At 41.7% G+C, this 14,099-nt stretch overlaps 1 protein-coding gene across 1 annotated transcript in view; it reads right to left on the reverse strand.

The window, feature by feature from the left end:
* Positions 1-2,078: 2,078 nt before the first annotated feature.
* Positions 2,079-14,099, reverse strand: part of septin7a (septin 7a) — a gene marked incomplete at its 5' end in the record, with an annotated part of 88,683 nt that continues 76,662 nt past the window's right edge. Inside the window, 5 exons of the mRNA XM_060903931.1 lie at positions 2,079-3,908; positions 7,126-7,271; positions 8,142-8,277; positions 9,534-9,554; positions 12,363-12,488. Coding sequence (XP_060759914.1) covers positions 3,872-3,908; positions 7,126-7,271; positions 8,142-8,277; positions 9,534-9,554; positions 12,363-12,488 — 466 coding nt within the window. The remainder of the gene's footprint in view (positions 3,909-7,125; positions 7,272-8,141; positions 8,278-9,533; positions 9,555-12,362; positions 12,489-14,099) is intronic.

A 14,099-nucleotide genomic window follows, 5' to 3' on the forward strand; every position in this document is an offset into this window, starting at 1 on the left:
AGGGTATGACCACGAGAGTGGGTCGGCCCCTGTACATGTTGTACTAGGTTGAAGTTGTCAATAAGTGCAAGTAGTTCTTTGGCATAAGTGTTTTCAGTATTATCTACATGCAAGTTAAAATCCCCAGATATAATAAGACAATCAAACTCTAAGCAAATGACTGATACCAGTTCACCAAACTCTTCAAGAAAGGCTTTGGCTGAATGTCTCGGAGGCCTATAAATAGTTAATAATATGTTAGGAGAGCATGTAACAAGTGCACATAAGTGTTCAAAGGATGTAAAATCACCAAGTGAGGATTGTTTACATTGAAAAGAGACTTTGAATACATTTGCGATCCCTCCACCTTTCCCTTGTCGGGTAACATTCAAAAAATTAAAATTTGGGGGAGCTGCTTCAATAAGGGTGGTAGCACTATTTGCTTGATCCAGCCAAGTTTCAATTAGAAGCAAAAAATCAAGATTGGGTTTGCAGATAAGATTAATTAAAAATGACTTGTTTAAAAAAAGTGATCTAACGTTCAGAAGAGCTAGCTTTACAGAAAGTCTAGAAGTAATATCTGCTTGTGCACTCTGATATTGTTTTAAAACAGGAAGGAGATTAGACTGGTTTACCCCCTGGGTTAAATGTGCTCTATGTTTTCTATTTCTTATCAACACAGGAATAGAGAATGACATAAGCATATTGGGTCCCAGCTGGTTTTCAAAACTACACCCATTTGCAGGGACCCAGAGTGGGGTCGATTAAATGCTCAAAATGGCCAGAAAAATGTCTCGACTATATTTTCTATTCATTTTACAACTTATGGTGGTAAATAAAAGTGTGACTTTTCATGGAAAACACTAAATTGTCTGGGTGACCCCAAACTTTTGAACGGTAGTGTACATTTCTCAAGTACAGTGGGGAAACCAGGGCCTAATAGTTAGAGAAATGGCTTTGGGACCAAAAGGTTGCTGGTTCAATTCCTTGGACCAGCAGGACTGGTTGAAATGCCCTTGAGGAAGGCGCCCAACCCTGAACTGCTCCAGCAAGTGTGGTGGCGTACCTTGTGTCTGATTAACCAAAGGAAAAACTGATAATACGATTATCAGTTTGGGCAGATAGCCTGGCCATAATAATTATAAAAAAAAAAAAAAAAACCTCAGTCTTTTTAAAATCTGATAAAAACAGACAGTTTCACAACTGAAATCCACCATACAGCCTCAACTACGAGGTCAAACAGTAGACAGACAGCATGGCCAACATGCCCTGCGTGCTGTTGACCTGGAAAGCTCGGATTTGTAACTCACACCCCTGCCTGACAGCATCCAGCTCCGATTGGCCGTCACAGTGCCTGACTACATATCCTGGGAAAGCAGCAGGCCAATCAGAGAGCAGAACGACATGCCAGGTCACCTGCTGACTCCGAGCATAAATGTTTCTCAAATTCCAAGAATTTCCAACCTTATGGAACCACAATGACGTAAAAGAATCACTGAGGGCGGGGGAGGAGGGGAAAAAAGTCCCCCCCTCACTGTACTTAGACTTTAGTATAAGTTTCTCATGAATTAATTTAAATAAGAAATTAATTATTTAAACAGTGAGAGCAGAATGGTGGTGCTTGGGTTGGTATGTAAATGTCGCCCCCTACAGGTCAGTAATGATACCGTATTCAAGTTGTTAAAGGGCAACTTGACCTTCAAGTTTGCACATAACACACTAAACAATCAAAACTTTACAAAAAGAAAAACCCCGCCCACTACAATCACTTTGTCTTTTATGCAAAACAAAATATAATTAAAGGTTTTCACAAATGATAATCCTAAAAACTCTTAATTTATATACATTTAACATACAAAAAAAAGTTAATGTTAAAACATACTTTTGCAACTTTTAATCCGTATGGTTGTCTCATGTCCATGTGGGTTTAATATGTTGCGTGTGGTATTTTTAAATACTTATTTATATGCTCCGTCAACATTTTGATTTATAAATAAAATAAAATATGCATCCTTATTACGACCAGTGGCATTGCTGCGGTAATGCAGTGACGTGAAGTCAAGAAAAACGTAATAAAAATACACGATGACTCTGTGCACTTAAGTTCATCATCACAGTTTTATTATGTGACTTTGTACAATAAAAATGTGGGGTGGGGAAACAACAACAACTTTTTAAAAAAAATAATATATATATATAGGTGCAGTACATAATGGAAAGCTAAATGTGGGTGTGAGGATGTCCAGCTGTGGGCGGGACCTCACACTCACTGTTCCGATCAGCCAATGAGCAGCGAGCGCTAATGTGGATCATACCAAAGAGATATTTAAGGGGCGGGAGTTGCAAACTGGCTTTGTAGGATTAGAGCTGTTCTTCAAAACCTTCGGAGTAACCGTGTTTTGTGACTGAGGCCTTACAGTAACTGCTCACTAGCAGAAGGAAACACCGTGGGGAATAAAATCGTCATCTGGCTGCAGCGTGCTCATTAACGTTACGTGATTTTTTTTTCCACAAACTGACATTTGGAGGGACGAGCAGTTCTGCTGAAATCCGTTTCAATGTGCGTTTTCAGTGTGGTGTACAGCATCACACCAGCACTGGCACATTTACACCCTGCGTTAACGTGTTCCGGATATCGTCATCAGATAGCATTTAACCACTTAAAAGTGGTAGGGAAGAGGATCAGCACATATCGTGACTGGATCAGCTAGCGCGCTGCTGGAAATCAGTTCTCCTCGACGTTATTATTATTACTACAAAGCTGAAGCAATGTGAAGCAAGCGATGCACCCAACACCATGCTTCACAGCTGTATAATGACGTATTGGTATTGGTACACAGTGCCTATTTTGCCTCTCAAATAGTGTTGTCCATTACCACTGTCCACAGAACCTTTTTAAACTGGTCACCAGTGAGGTACCTGTCTGATCATACACCGTGACCCCGAGCCGATACCGGATACGAGAACGCAGGGTGTAAATGTGTTCACCACGAGGATTCTAACGCAAGCTCCGAGTCCAGACGACGACAACGACTATGACGTGTTGATTACGGTAAATTAAAGCAGCGTCTCTGTAAACAAGCACTGTAGCGGGGCGAATATATAAGAACACGTAATAAACAGAGCAAAACAAAAGTAAATGAAATGTTACAAAAAAAAAAAAAAGTTATACAATGCGGTCCGAGGATAGATAACTTAAATTACACAAAATGGAAGAGCTTAACATTTCTTAGAGAGAAAGAAGGGGAGAAAAAAAAATTTAAAGCCACATTTTTAAAAAATTGCTTTTTATTTTTTTAAAAAAAATAAAATGAGTAAATGGCCTGAGGTGAACTGCAGCCTTTCGGTCGTTTCGGATTGGAGTCTGTCGGCGTGTTTGGGGGGACGAGGGGGGAGAAAAAGCGACTCTCTGGACTACACACCGGTGTGGAGAGGAACGAAAGGAGGGGACTGAGGAAGAGAACACGGAGGAGGGTGGGGCAATATGATGATGTAAATCAGTCATGATGTGGTTTTCTGAGAGTATCGTGATTGTTCCTCACAACGAGTGTTAAACTCATTTAACGAGTCTTTTTTTTCCCCCCCGTATCATTTTTCTAACCAGCACTAAGTGTACTTTTTTCTGCACTTTGTTCATAAACCTGCTGTACATATTGTTTATTATAAAAAAGGTTTCATGTCTTGTGATCTAAACATCATACTGCTCAGCCCTGAAACATTTCTTCACTAATTATCATGGTGGTTCCTGTGTGTCATCAGTTGCCGGATGGTGACCGATCACACACACACACACACACAGGGAGGGTGGGGATATTTCGTTATGCGTGACCGACAGACAGACAGTCCAGGCTGGCATCGTTGGCAATTGGTACGTCATGGTGGTTAAAACACTTTAAAAGATCTTCTTCTTCTTGTTTTTCTCCAAAGTCCTGAGAACAAAATCAACGGAACAGTGGGATCAATCCACAGCACCATCACGCAAATTAACTTGCAGCACAACTGGTTGGATCTCATCAGTGCATTAAACGAGACATTATGAAGAAAAAAAGAAAAGAAAATATGAGTGTGTGTTAACCGTCTCCGTATCCTTTTTTTTTTTTTTATTAAAGATATTTTTGGGGGGGCTTTTTGCACCTTTATTGGATAGGACAGTGTAGAGACAGGAAATGAGCGGGAGAGAGAGACGGGGAGGGATCGGGAAATGACCTCGGGCTGGAATCGAACCCAGGTCCCCGGATTTATGGTATGGCGCCTTATCCACCTGAGCCACGACGGCCCTGTCTCTGTATCCTTGACTTGCAAGTGACGTCAAAGCAAAACCGAAACCCGGATGTTGGCCATGTTGGTGGAGATACAAATGTGGGGTCAAGCGACATTCCATACAAAACAGTCACGTTTTTTTTTAGCAACTCTGTTTTTCCGCCGCTTTAAACGTTCTTTTAGCTCTGCCGTATCTGTGTGCTGGGTCATTCCATGTCAATTCACACACCCTCCCCAGTGACACCTCTTCAATTTGCCTGATATTTATTTTATTAGTGCCTTATGATGTCAAAAGAAAGAATCCAAAATTTTAGCTTCCTAGCTGGAACGGTTTTTGAATTTTGGCCCTTCAAAGTTTGGGTGCCACGCCCACTTTTGGTGTCCGGGAATTGTATACTTAAATTTGCAAGCATTTTTGGAGGCCCATATCTTTTGTTCTAAGGGGGATATAGACCTGTAAATTGCTATATCTATGTATTCTGGCCCTGTCTATCAGATTCTGCACCTAAAAATAGCACAAGTTGACTAACTTTAGAGATATTAACCCCTTAAAAATGGATTTTTTTAATGACAAATTTTCTTTTGACATTTCAGGGGTCCATATCTTGGAAAGTTTTTGTGTTGATAGGGTTTCAACTGATTTATCATCATATTTGGGAACCCTACTGTGTACTTAAGTAACGTAAGTTTGATAAAAGGTGTCAGTTGATAGGGTTAAAGGTTCATTCCAGTCATCATGTGCCCACATGGCCAACTAATGGCCTGAAGTAGGGCGTACCAAATGGTAATTTTGTCCCGAAGCCATATTTGGGGCCTTCCTGCACCCCCACCAAACCTCTGAGTGCCCTGAAACTCTCCAAGTACACAGTAGAGTTCCCAAATATGATGATAAATTACTTGAAACCCTATCAACACAAAAACTTTCCAAGATATGGACCCCTGAAATGTCAAAAAAATTATTGTGTCATTAAAAAATCCACTTAAGGGGTTAATATCTATAAAGTTAGTAAACCTGTGCTATTTATAGGTGCATAATCTGATAGACAGGGCCAGAATACATAGATATAGCAATTTACAGGTCTATATCCCCCTTAGAACAAAAAATATGGGCCTCCAAAAATGCTTGCAAATTAAGTGCGCAATTCCCGGACCCCAAAAGTGGGCGTGGCACCCAAACTTTGAAGGGCCATAACTCAAACGCTCGAGCTAGGAAGCTAAAATTTTGGATTCTTTCATTTGACATCATAAGGCACTAAGAAAATAAAAATAAGGCAAATTGAAGAGGTGTCACTGGGGAGGTTTTGGGCATTTGTGTGAATTGACATGGAATGACCCTGCTGTATATGGTCATGGTCATGACAGTACTCGTGACCGTGGCATGTTCCGATTCTTTAGAATTCCGTCCGTGATTCGGAAAGAGGGCGAGGAAACTCTGAGGCTTAGTACGGAGAGGAGATGAGACGAGCACGGCTGAACAACAGCGTTTTCTCTAAAACCAAAACAGCTCGTGTTTGCAGTCATCATTTTATCTCAGGTCAGATTTGAAAGTTTTCTCGATAATATCATGGAAGAATTTTATTTCGTGTTGCTAGAATGTCGCTATAAAATGAGCGCTCTCTCTCGTCATGGTTCACTCAGTCGTTATCATCTTAACGCGTGTATTACCGTTTCACTTCTAGAAGCGCCAGCAAAATTATACGATAGAAACAATCCAGACTGGGCACCCAATCAGAACACGGGCTGTGTTTCATCCAGGGTCGGATCTGATTCTTCGGCAGCCGAACGACACCAAAGAGCTCAAAGGAGGAGGAAGACGGCTGAATTAGCGGAAGCTGCATGCGGTAGCTCGCCCGTGGAGATCCAAGACACCACGGCTGAAGCTGAGAAATTAATACCAGGTCAGATCACTTTGACTGAAACAAAATATTTCAAAACTTCCATAAATTTAAGATTTCCAAACTGATCTGGGTACTCGATGGTCAATAGAAGCGTCTTATCTTCAGAAAGTCTGACTTTTTTAAATAATACAGGTCAAAACCCACATATCTATCTTCTCTTTGTACCGAATCTTCACTCGAGCGTTCGAATCGTGGTGAGAAAATTCAGCATTGTTTATTTACAGACACGCTTTCAGCGGCTGCCGTCCGAGTTGCTTTGTATATCCGCCATCGTAGCACGTTTTGATCACGTGGTTGCAAATCATCCATTAATGGTTAATTATTTATTTTTTACACTAAGCAATGTGTTAGGTACGGCATAACACACTCCGGGGCACGCTGTTCTAGGAAAATTTTATTTGTGCAATACATTCAAGTTATTCCACAAAATCGAGCTGTGCGTGAGCTGATAGCGGCTATAATCCGTGTACGACGAGACTGAGTGGAATAACTGTTTTATTCTATCCACATTCACTGGATTGAGAAATAGAGCATTTTTATTTATTTGCAAATTCGATAAATAAAAGCTTTATACAAAACGTTCGACAAAATCATTTCCGCTTAGAATGTAAACAAAGCAGCAAAATGGCAGTAGCAATTTGTGAAAAATGCGATAATTCTTGGGGGGGGGGGGGGGGGGGGGAATATGTTCTTACCATCAAATACTTTTATTCCATATTTTATTGCTTTTTTTGGGTTTTGTTTTTGGGTAGAATTTTTATTTCGTCCTCGGTTGGTTCAGCAACGCGCTCCACCATTTTGTTTTCCTCTACTCATGGTATACGAGCTGATATCCTAGTAGTAGAGGAGCCAATCAGAGAGAAAAGTCAAATCACTCAAAGTCTTCTCCAGCACCCCAAAGGTTCTCAATGGGGTTAAGATCGGGACTCTGCGGTGGTTAATTCATGTGTGAAAGTGATTCCTCATGCTGGTGTGTGTGTGTGTTTACCTAGAGGCGTCGAGTTTCTGCTGCTCCACCAGGCGTTGCTGAGCCTCCCAGCTGGCTTTCTCCTCCTCAAACTGCCTCCTCTTCTCCTCCAGCTCTTTATGCTGAGCCTCCAGATTCTTCTTCATCTGCTCATGACGCCGCTGCAGCTGAGGGAGCACAAACACACACACACACACACACGAGTACATCAGCATTACACACGCCAACATTTTTAATTCTGCAAGAAAATAAATTCAACTGAACGAAGCTGAAACTCATGCTGGTCGTGTGTTCATTCAAACTGTTACCGAGTGAAGTTCTGAAAACTGGGCAAAAGAACAGAGGAGGGGAGGAACGAGAAAGAAAAAAGGAAAGGAAGAGAATGAAGAAAGGAAAGGAAACAAAAAGAAAATTTGGATAGGAAGAAAATTCAGAAACGAAAGGAAAAAAGGAATGAAGAGAGAAAAACAAGGGAAAGAAAAGTAAAGGAAGAAAGCTAAGGAAAGAAATTTAAAAAGGGGGAAGTCAAGGAATGAAAAGGAAGAAAAACAGAAAAGAAAGAAAACAATGGAAAGGAAGAAAAACATGGGAAAGAAAAGGAAAAAGAAATGAAAATGAAAGGAAAGAAAAAGGGGAAGTCAAGGAATGAAAAGGAAAAAAGGGAAAAGAAAAGGAAAAAGGAATGAAAATGAAGAAAGGAAAGAAATTAAAGGGGAAGCCAAGGAATGAAAAGGAAGAAAACAATGGAAAAGAAAAAAAACATGAAAAAAGAAGGGGAAGGAAAGAAATGAAAAGGAGGAGCAAAGGAAAGCTAGAACAGAGAGAGAGAGAGAGAGAGAGAGAGATCCAGTATGGAGTCTCATCTGTACGCTGTGACACTGACTCCTGCCGTAGTGTGTGTATGTATAACGAGTTTGCTGTAGAAGCACTGACTCCGCCCCTCCGTTTCTCACTGACGCACCGTTACAGACGGCAAACTGCACAACACGACCAACCTGCGCTGCTGTCTGTGGATAAACAATCACCCGGTGCCTTACCTCCGTCTCAGAGTCTTTCAGCTTCTGGAGCTTCTCCTTCACCTTCATCTCAAACACCTGCTCCATCTCCATCTCCATCTTCTTCATCTTGGCCACGTGCTCTCTCCTCTCCTCCTCCATCTGCGCCAGGGGACTCCTGCTCTCTCACAAACACACACAAAGCGCAAAACACACAGGCAGATGCACGGATACACACAATTAGCAGTTTGCATTTGGAAGGAAATGAACACAGACACAGACAGAGAGAGAGAGAGAGAGAGAGAGAGAGAGAGAGAGAGAGAGAGAGAGCGCTTTACACCCCCAGAGAAAGCACCGGAGAGAAGCCGGACAGAGGAAAGAGACCGGACATTTTACAACACGGAGCTAAACACCAGAGCTTCTTTACAGCCTCAGTGTTAATTACGCAAGCTGCAGCAGGGTTAGCGGCGTCAGCAGCGAAAATCCGACAGTTTCCAGAAGGATCTGAGATGGATTCGGACCCGCGGTCTGATTGTTCACCTCCAAAGCTTCAGGCTTGAGCAAGCTCAGAATTCAGCTTCATTTGTCAGGAAAAAAAAGGAAAAGAAAGGCAGAAATATTTGCTCAACGTTGATCCATTTCCAGTACGTCCTGAAGTGTTTTATTCCTCTTAAAAACATTTGCAAACAAATACGATGTATGTCTGACTAAAGAATCACGTCCGTTCATGTTATCGCTTATCTATAAACAGTCGTTATACCACGAGTTGGCCTAGTGGTTAGCGTGTCCGCCTCTCGATCAGGAGATCGCGAGTTCTACTCACGGTCTGGTCGTACCAAAGACCATCGTAAAAATGGTACCTACTGCCGTCTGGCAAGGCACGCTGTAATACAGATGCGAGTGGAGAGTCAAACTCTCGCGGTTACCAGAGGACCCGCCCCCCAATATTGTAACCCTAGCTATGTAATCGGTGAGAGGCCAAGGGCTACGGAAATGGAGATCGGCACCGCCCTATGCGCCACAGGCGTGGGAAGGACTTTGATAAACAGTCGTTCCCTCATCAGCCTTTCTTTAAAAAAAAAAAAACAACCCACAGCTATGGAGAAAGCTCAAAACTCGCCATCGCAAGTCCTCGTACACGCCGTTACTATAGAAACACTAATCAGCTCGGATACTGATCCTCAGTTTTAGATTCAATACTCCAGAGTGACTTTGATCTTCGTGTTAACTAAAAGTCTCCTTTATACGTAACTCGTTTCCACACCCACGTTGACCGCCGCTCTAGTTTTGCGTCTTGCGCCACAAAAGTGGGCGGAGCAGAGAGAAAGGAAACGACACGAGTGCAGAAACAGGACAGAATGGGACGGGACGGGACGGGACGGGAGAGGCAGAAGAGGGACAGCGCTGTGTGTGAAACTGAAGCGTGCCACTTACATGCCATCAACTGTCTCAAATCTAAAAACAAGAACAGAAACACACACTTTAGCATGCTGCTGAACGTCTCGGGGTGGAGGTGGAGTCAGTGTTAGTGAGGCGCTTCAGTCATCTCGGGGCAGCTGATGCTGGTCAGGGAGCCACATGCTACACTGGTTAAAACGCTGCCGGAAAGGGCGTCGCCTTAAACAATACATCATCTCCACTAAAGTAAAATAAAGGCGACTTTTATAAACTAAAAGACTGGAGACGAGTTACAATATCGCAAAACAATCAATATACATAAATATAAAATGGCACATGAGGGGGAAACCCCCCCCCACATATACACACACATACATAGCGCCCTCCACAATTATTGGCACCCCTTGTTAAGATATGTTCTTAGGCTTCTAATAATTTTTTTTTAAATAATATCGGACAACAATGCAAAGAGAGAGAAATCCAACCTTTAATTCAAGTGCATTTATTCAGTGGGGAAAAAAATCCCACATTAAGAAAATTCTTTTACATGAAATCATGTGTGCCACAATTATTGGCACCCCTGACGTTAATACTTTGTACAACCCCCTTTTGCTAACAAGACAGCACTTAATCTTCTCCTATACCATTTCACAAGATGGGAGAATACAATCTCTCTAAATCGTCCAGAGTCCCGGGTCGTCTCCTATGCACTCTCCTCTTCAGCTCACCCCACAGGTTTTCAATTGGGTTGTGGTCTGGGGACTGAGATGGCCATGGGAGGAGCTTGATTTTGTGGCTGGTGAACCGTTTTTGTATAGATTTGGCCACATGTTTAAGGTTATTATCTTGCTGAAAGACCCAGTGACGACCCATCTTCAGCGTTCGGGCAGAGGCCACCAGATTTTGATTTAAAATGTCCTGGTATTTCAAAGAGTTCATGATGCCATGCACCCTAACAAGGTTCCCAAGGCCTTTGGAAGAGAAACAGGCCCACAGCATCACTGATCCTTCACAGTGGGCATGAGGTGCTTTTCCGCATACTCATCTTTTGTGATGTATTAGAGTGTTTGTTGCCAAAAAGCTCTATCTTGGTCTCATCTGACCAAAGCACATGGTCCCAGTTGAAGTCCCAGTGCCGCTTAGTGCACTCCAGACGTTTACATTTGCGCTTGTAAGTGAGAAAAGGCTTTTTCCGTGCATGCCTCCCAAACAGCTTGTTGGCATGTAGAAAGCGCCTGATGGTTGTTATGGAGACTTTGTGACCCCAAGATGCTACTCTTTGATGCAATTCTCGAACAGTGAGCTTTGGAGAACTTTTTACTTCTCTTCCCATCCTCCTCACTGTGCGTGGTGGCAAGATAAACTTGCATCCTCATCCAGGCTTGTTTGCCACTCTTCCAGTTGTTTTAAACTCCTTGATGATTCCTCTGACTGTAGATATGGGCAGGTGTAGGCGAGCGGCTATTTTCTTGTAGCCACTGCCTGACTTATGAAGGTCGACACACATCTGCCTTACTTGAATGGTGTGTTCTCTGGTCTTTCCCATGTTGAAGAGTGGATAAGAGAAATAGGCCTCTGTGTCACATCATATTTATACCCCAGGGAAACAGGATGTGATGAATTACTAATTAAAGGTTCCTAGATACTCTGATCAACCCACCCGCCTAGCGGGCAAAAATATTTTTGCCTACGAGTGGGTCTAGCCTCGCACCATATCAACAAAACACCCCGGGCATCAAATCGTGCCCGCCAATCACAACACAAGGTTTTTGTTTGGATTCTTTGGGCGGGCTTTTGCAGGAGTGACGACAAAGCTGCGCGACGCTGGAGAAAGCACAACAGGAAAGATGGCTACGGCTAATGAACAGCGCGCGTTTGACTCCGCTTTGGAATCAGTTTTAGAAGAATTAGACTTGGAGTTTTGGTTGAAACATGAGCAGGAAGAGGCTCTCCGCTCATTCCTTTTCCAGAAGGACGTTTTCGCCGTTTTGCCGACCGGCTATGGCAAAAGTCTGATCTACCAGCTGGCTCCGCTCGTAGCCAAAAGGATGGGGATAGTGTGTGCAGTACGAAGAATTAATAAACAGCTTTGAAACATTACTTTTTGATTGTTTCTTATTTTCCCATTATTTTAAATTTAAGGGAAATTATTTCACCAAACACCACTAAATAAAAACTCTCAAAAACAGTTTAAGCAAACCCTTGAAAAACACTTGAAAAAAAATGTGTATGTGGTACAGACTCCAAACTTGTGGTCATTATCTCCAAACTTCTTAATATCTAGAACCTGTTTATTAATTAATACGCATTTTGAAAAATTATTTATTTCAAGGCCTCCCCCACTGCTTTCTGTCGCTCTGACTACGTCACAGTTGCGCTGACTGGTCAGAGCGTTGGCCTATACGCACAGAGACAGTTTGAAAGACAGCGGGTTGTTCCTCCCACACCCTTCGGAAATGTCTACGAGCGAGGCCAGACTAAATATTCACATTTAGTCTGGCTTGCCAGGCTAATCAACTTTATAAACTACAGTAGAAATGACAGAAATGCTTCAATTACATTTATTTTCTAGGAGTTATGGGTGCCAATAATTGTGGAACAGGTGATTTTATGAAAATTATTTCTTTGTCAGGGATTTTTTATTTATTTTTTTTTTAATTCATTTGAGTTAAGGGTTACATTCTACAATTTTCAGTGAGATTATGCTTCTGCAATAAAAATTGAATTTATTTTAAGGCTTTTAACACATCTTAACCAGGGTGCCAATAATTGTAGACAGCACTGTATATCACAAATGTTATCAACATTTTCATCAGAGTGACGGCGTGAAAGGAAACGTGTGTTACACTGAACACACACACTCACTTGGTGAGCTGGCCTTTGCTCTTGTTGTTGTCCGCCCCGTTGTAGGTGACGGCGGCGAGCTTCCTGCTGCGGTAGTTCTCATAGTGAACGTTATTAGTCACATCCTTCAGGTCCTGCATGTGGGTTCTGCAAAGCAAGACGCAGGAGTTAAGGTCCGGTCCCACCATTACGATAACTATCAACAAAATCCGTCTCCTGCACTTTACATGGTTGGTGCTCATATCAGACCGATAACGATCCCTATAGTCCAGGCCTGGGTTTATCCGTATCAGTGAGTTGGCTTCTGGAGCCATTTTCCCAGGTGTGGAAAAATCTGATCCGATAAAACACCTGACCAAGCAGCTAATTGTTTACATGTGACGCTGCCTGAGCACGTGCTATTTTTCCTGGGTATCTTTGTACATCCTTGTTGCATCCCAAAGTCATGGAGATGTGTACACACACACACAAAGCACAGATCTTTTATACACGGATGTGTGATATTTTCCGTGAAATATCAACAATAAACATAAATGCAGGTAAGATATTTTAATTATGAACTTCAGCAGTCCAAACATGTGTTTTTAGACGACTTTATTATTATTTATTTTTTTATCTGTGATGCGTCATCCGTATGAAATTGGTAACCAATCTGTAATATACTGAAACATCCGTGACCAATCTGTAAATTATTAGCATCCGTATTAAAATCCGTATCAATCTGTATTTTGTATCCTTTTTTTTTTTTTTTAAGTTATATTTCCATAATCTGTGACCTGGGTGCATTATACCAACCACCAGTGTGTGTGTATGGGTTGTTTTGGAGCCCAAGCTGTATAGTATGACCAAGAATAACGTGTTACTATTTCCTAAGTTGCATGCGTTTATTTCCCCGAGTGTCAGGACCAAGCGAGATTATAGAGGGGATTATAGTTGTGGTGTTTCTGCTCCAGACTGGAACTAAATTCAGGCAGAGGGACCGTCAGAGTTATAGGTATCGGTGTTGTGGGACCGGGCCCTGAACAGAAATTCTTAAACACAGTACAAGTACGATTTACAGTCCTGTGTAAAAGTCTTAGGCACATATAAAGAAACGCTGTTGACCAAAAATGGCTTAAAAATGATGAAATTAAATGTTTCAGCATTTAAAAAAAAAAAAAAAACTATAATCAGTAAGCCATAATAAATGAAATAAAAGTCAATATTTGGTGCGAGACCAATTATTGATTTTGCTTTAAAAAAAAAAAAAAAAAAAAAAAAAAAAAAAAAGAGTAGTCTCAGGTCCAGTGAGTGCAGTTTTATGCGGAAATGATCTGTAGGTTTTACTGAGCATCTTCCAGAACCAGCCACAGTTCTTCTGGACACTTTGTCACACTCACTTCTTCATTTTGCACCAAAACCCAGCAGCCTTCATTACGTTTTCTTTTTTAATTTGAAAAGTGCTCTCTTATGGAATATGCAGACAGAGGTGGACAGTAACAAAGTACATTTACTTGAGTGCTGTACTTAAGTACACTTTTTGAGTATCTGTACTTTGAGTATTTTTTTTGGAAACTTATGACTTTAACTTCACTACATTCGAAAGACAAATATCGTACTTTTCACTCCACTACATTTCTATCAAGCTCCTCGCTACTATGAAGCAGCTTTGAAAGTGGATGTTTTTTCTTTTCTAAAACGTGATTTTTTTTCGCAGGTGACACTGAGACAGCCGATCAGTAATCACTAGGGTCACGTCACGTCCACAGACTGGATAAA

Source organism: Neoarius graeffei, chromosome 22 (genome assembly GCF_027579695.1).
Source record: "Neoarius graeffei isolate fNeoGra1 chromosome 22, fNeoGra1.pri, whole genome shotgun sequence".
Taxonomy (NCBI): domain Eukaryota; kingdom Metazoa; phylum Chordata; class Actinopteri; order Siluriformes; family Ariidae; genus Neoarius; species Neoarius graeffei.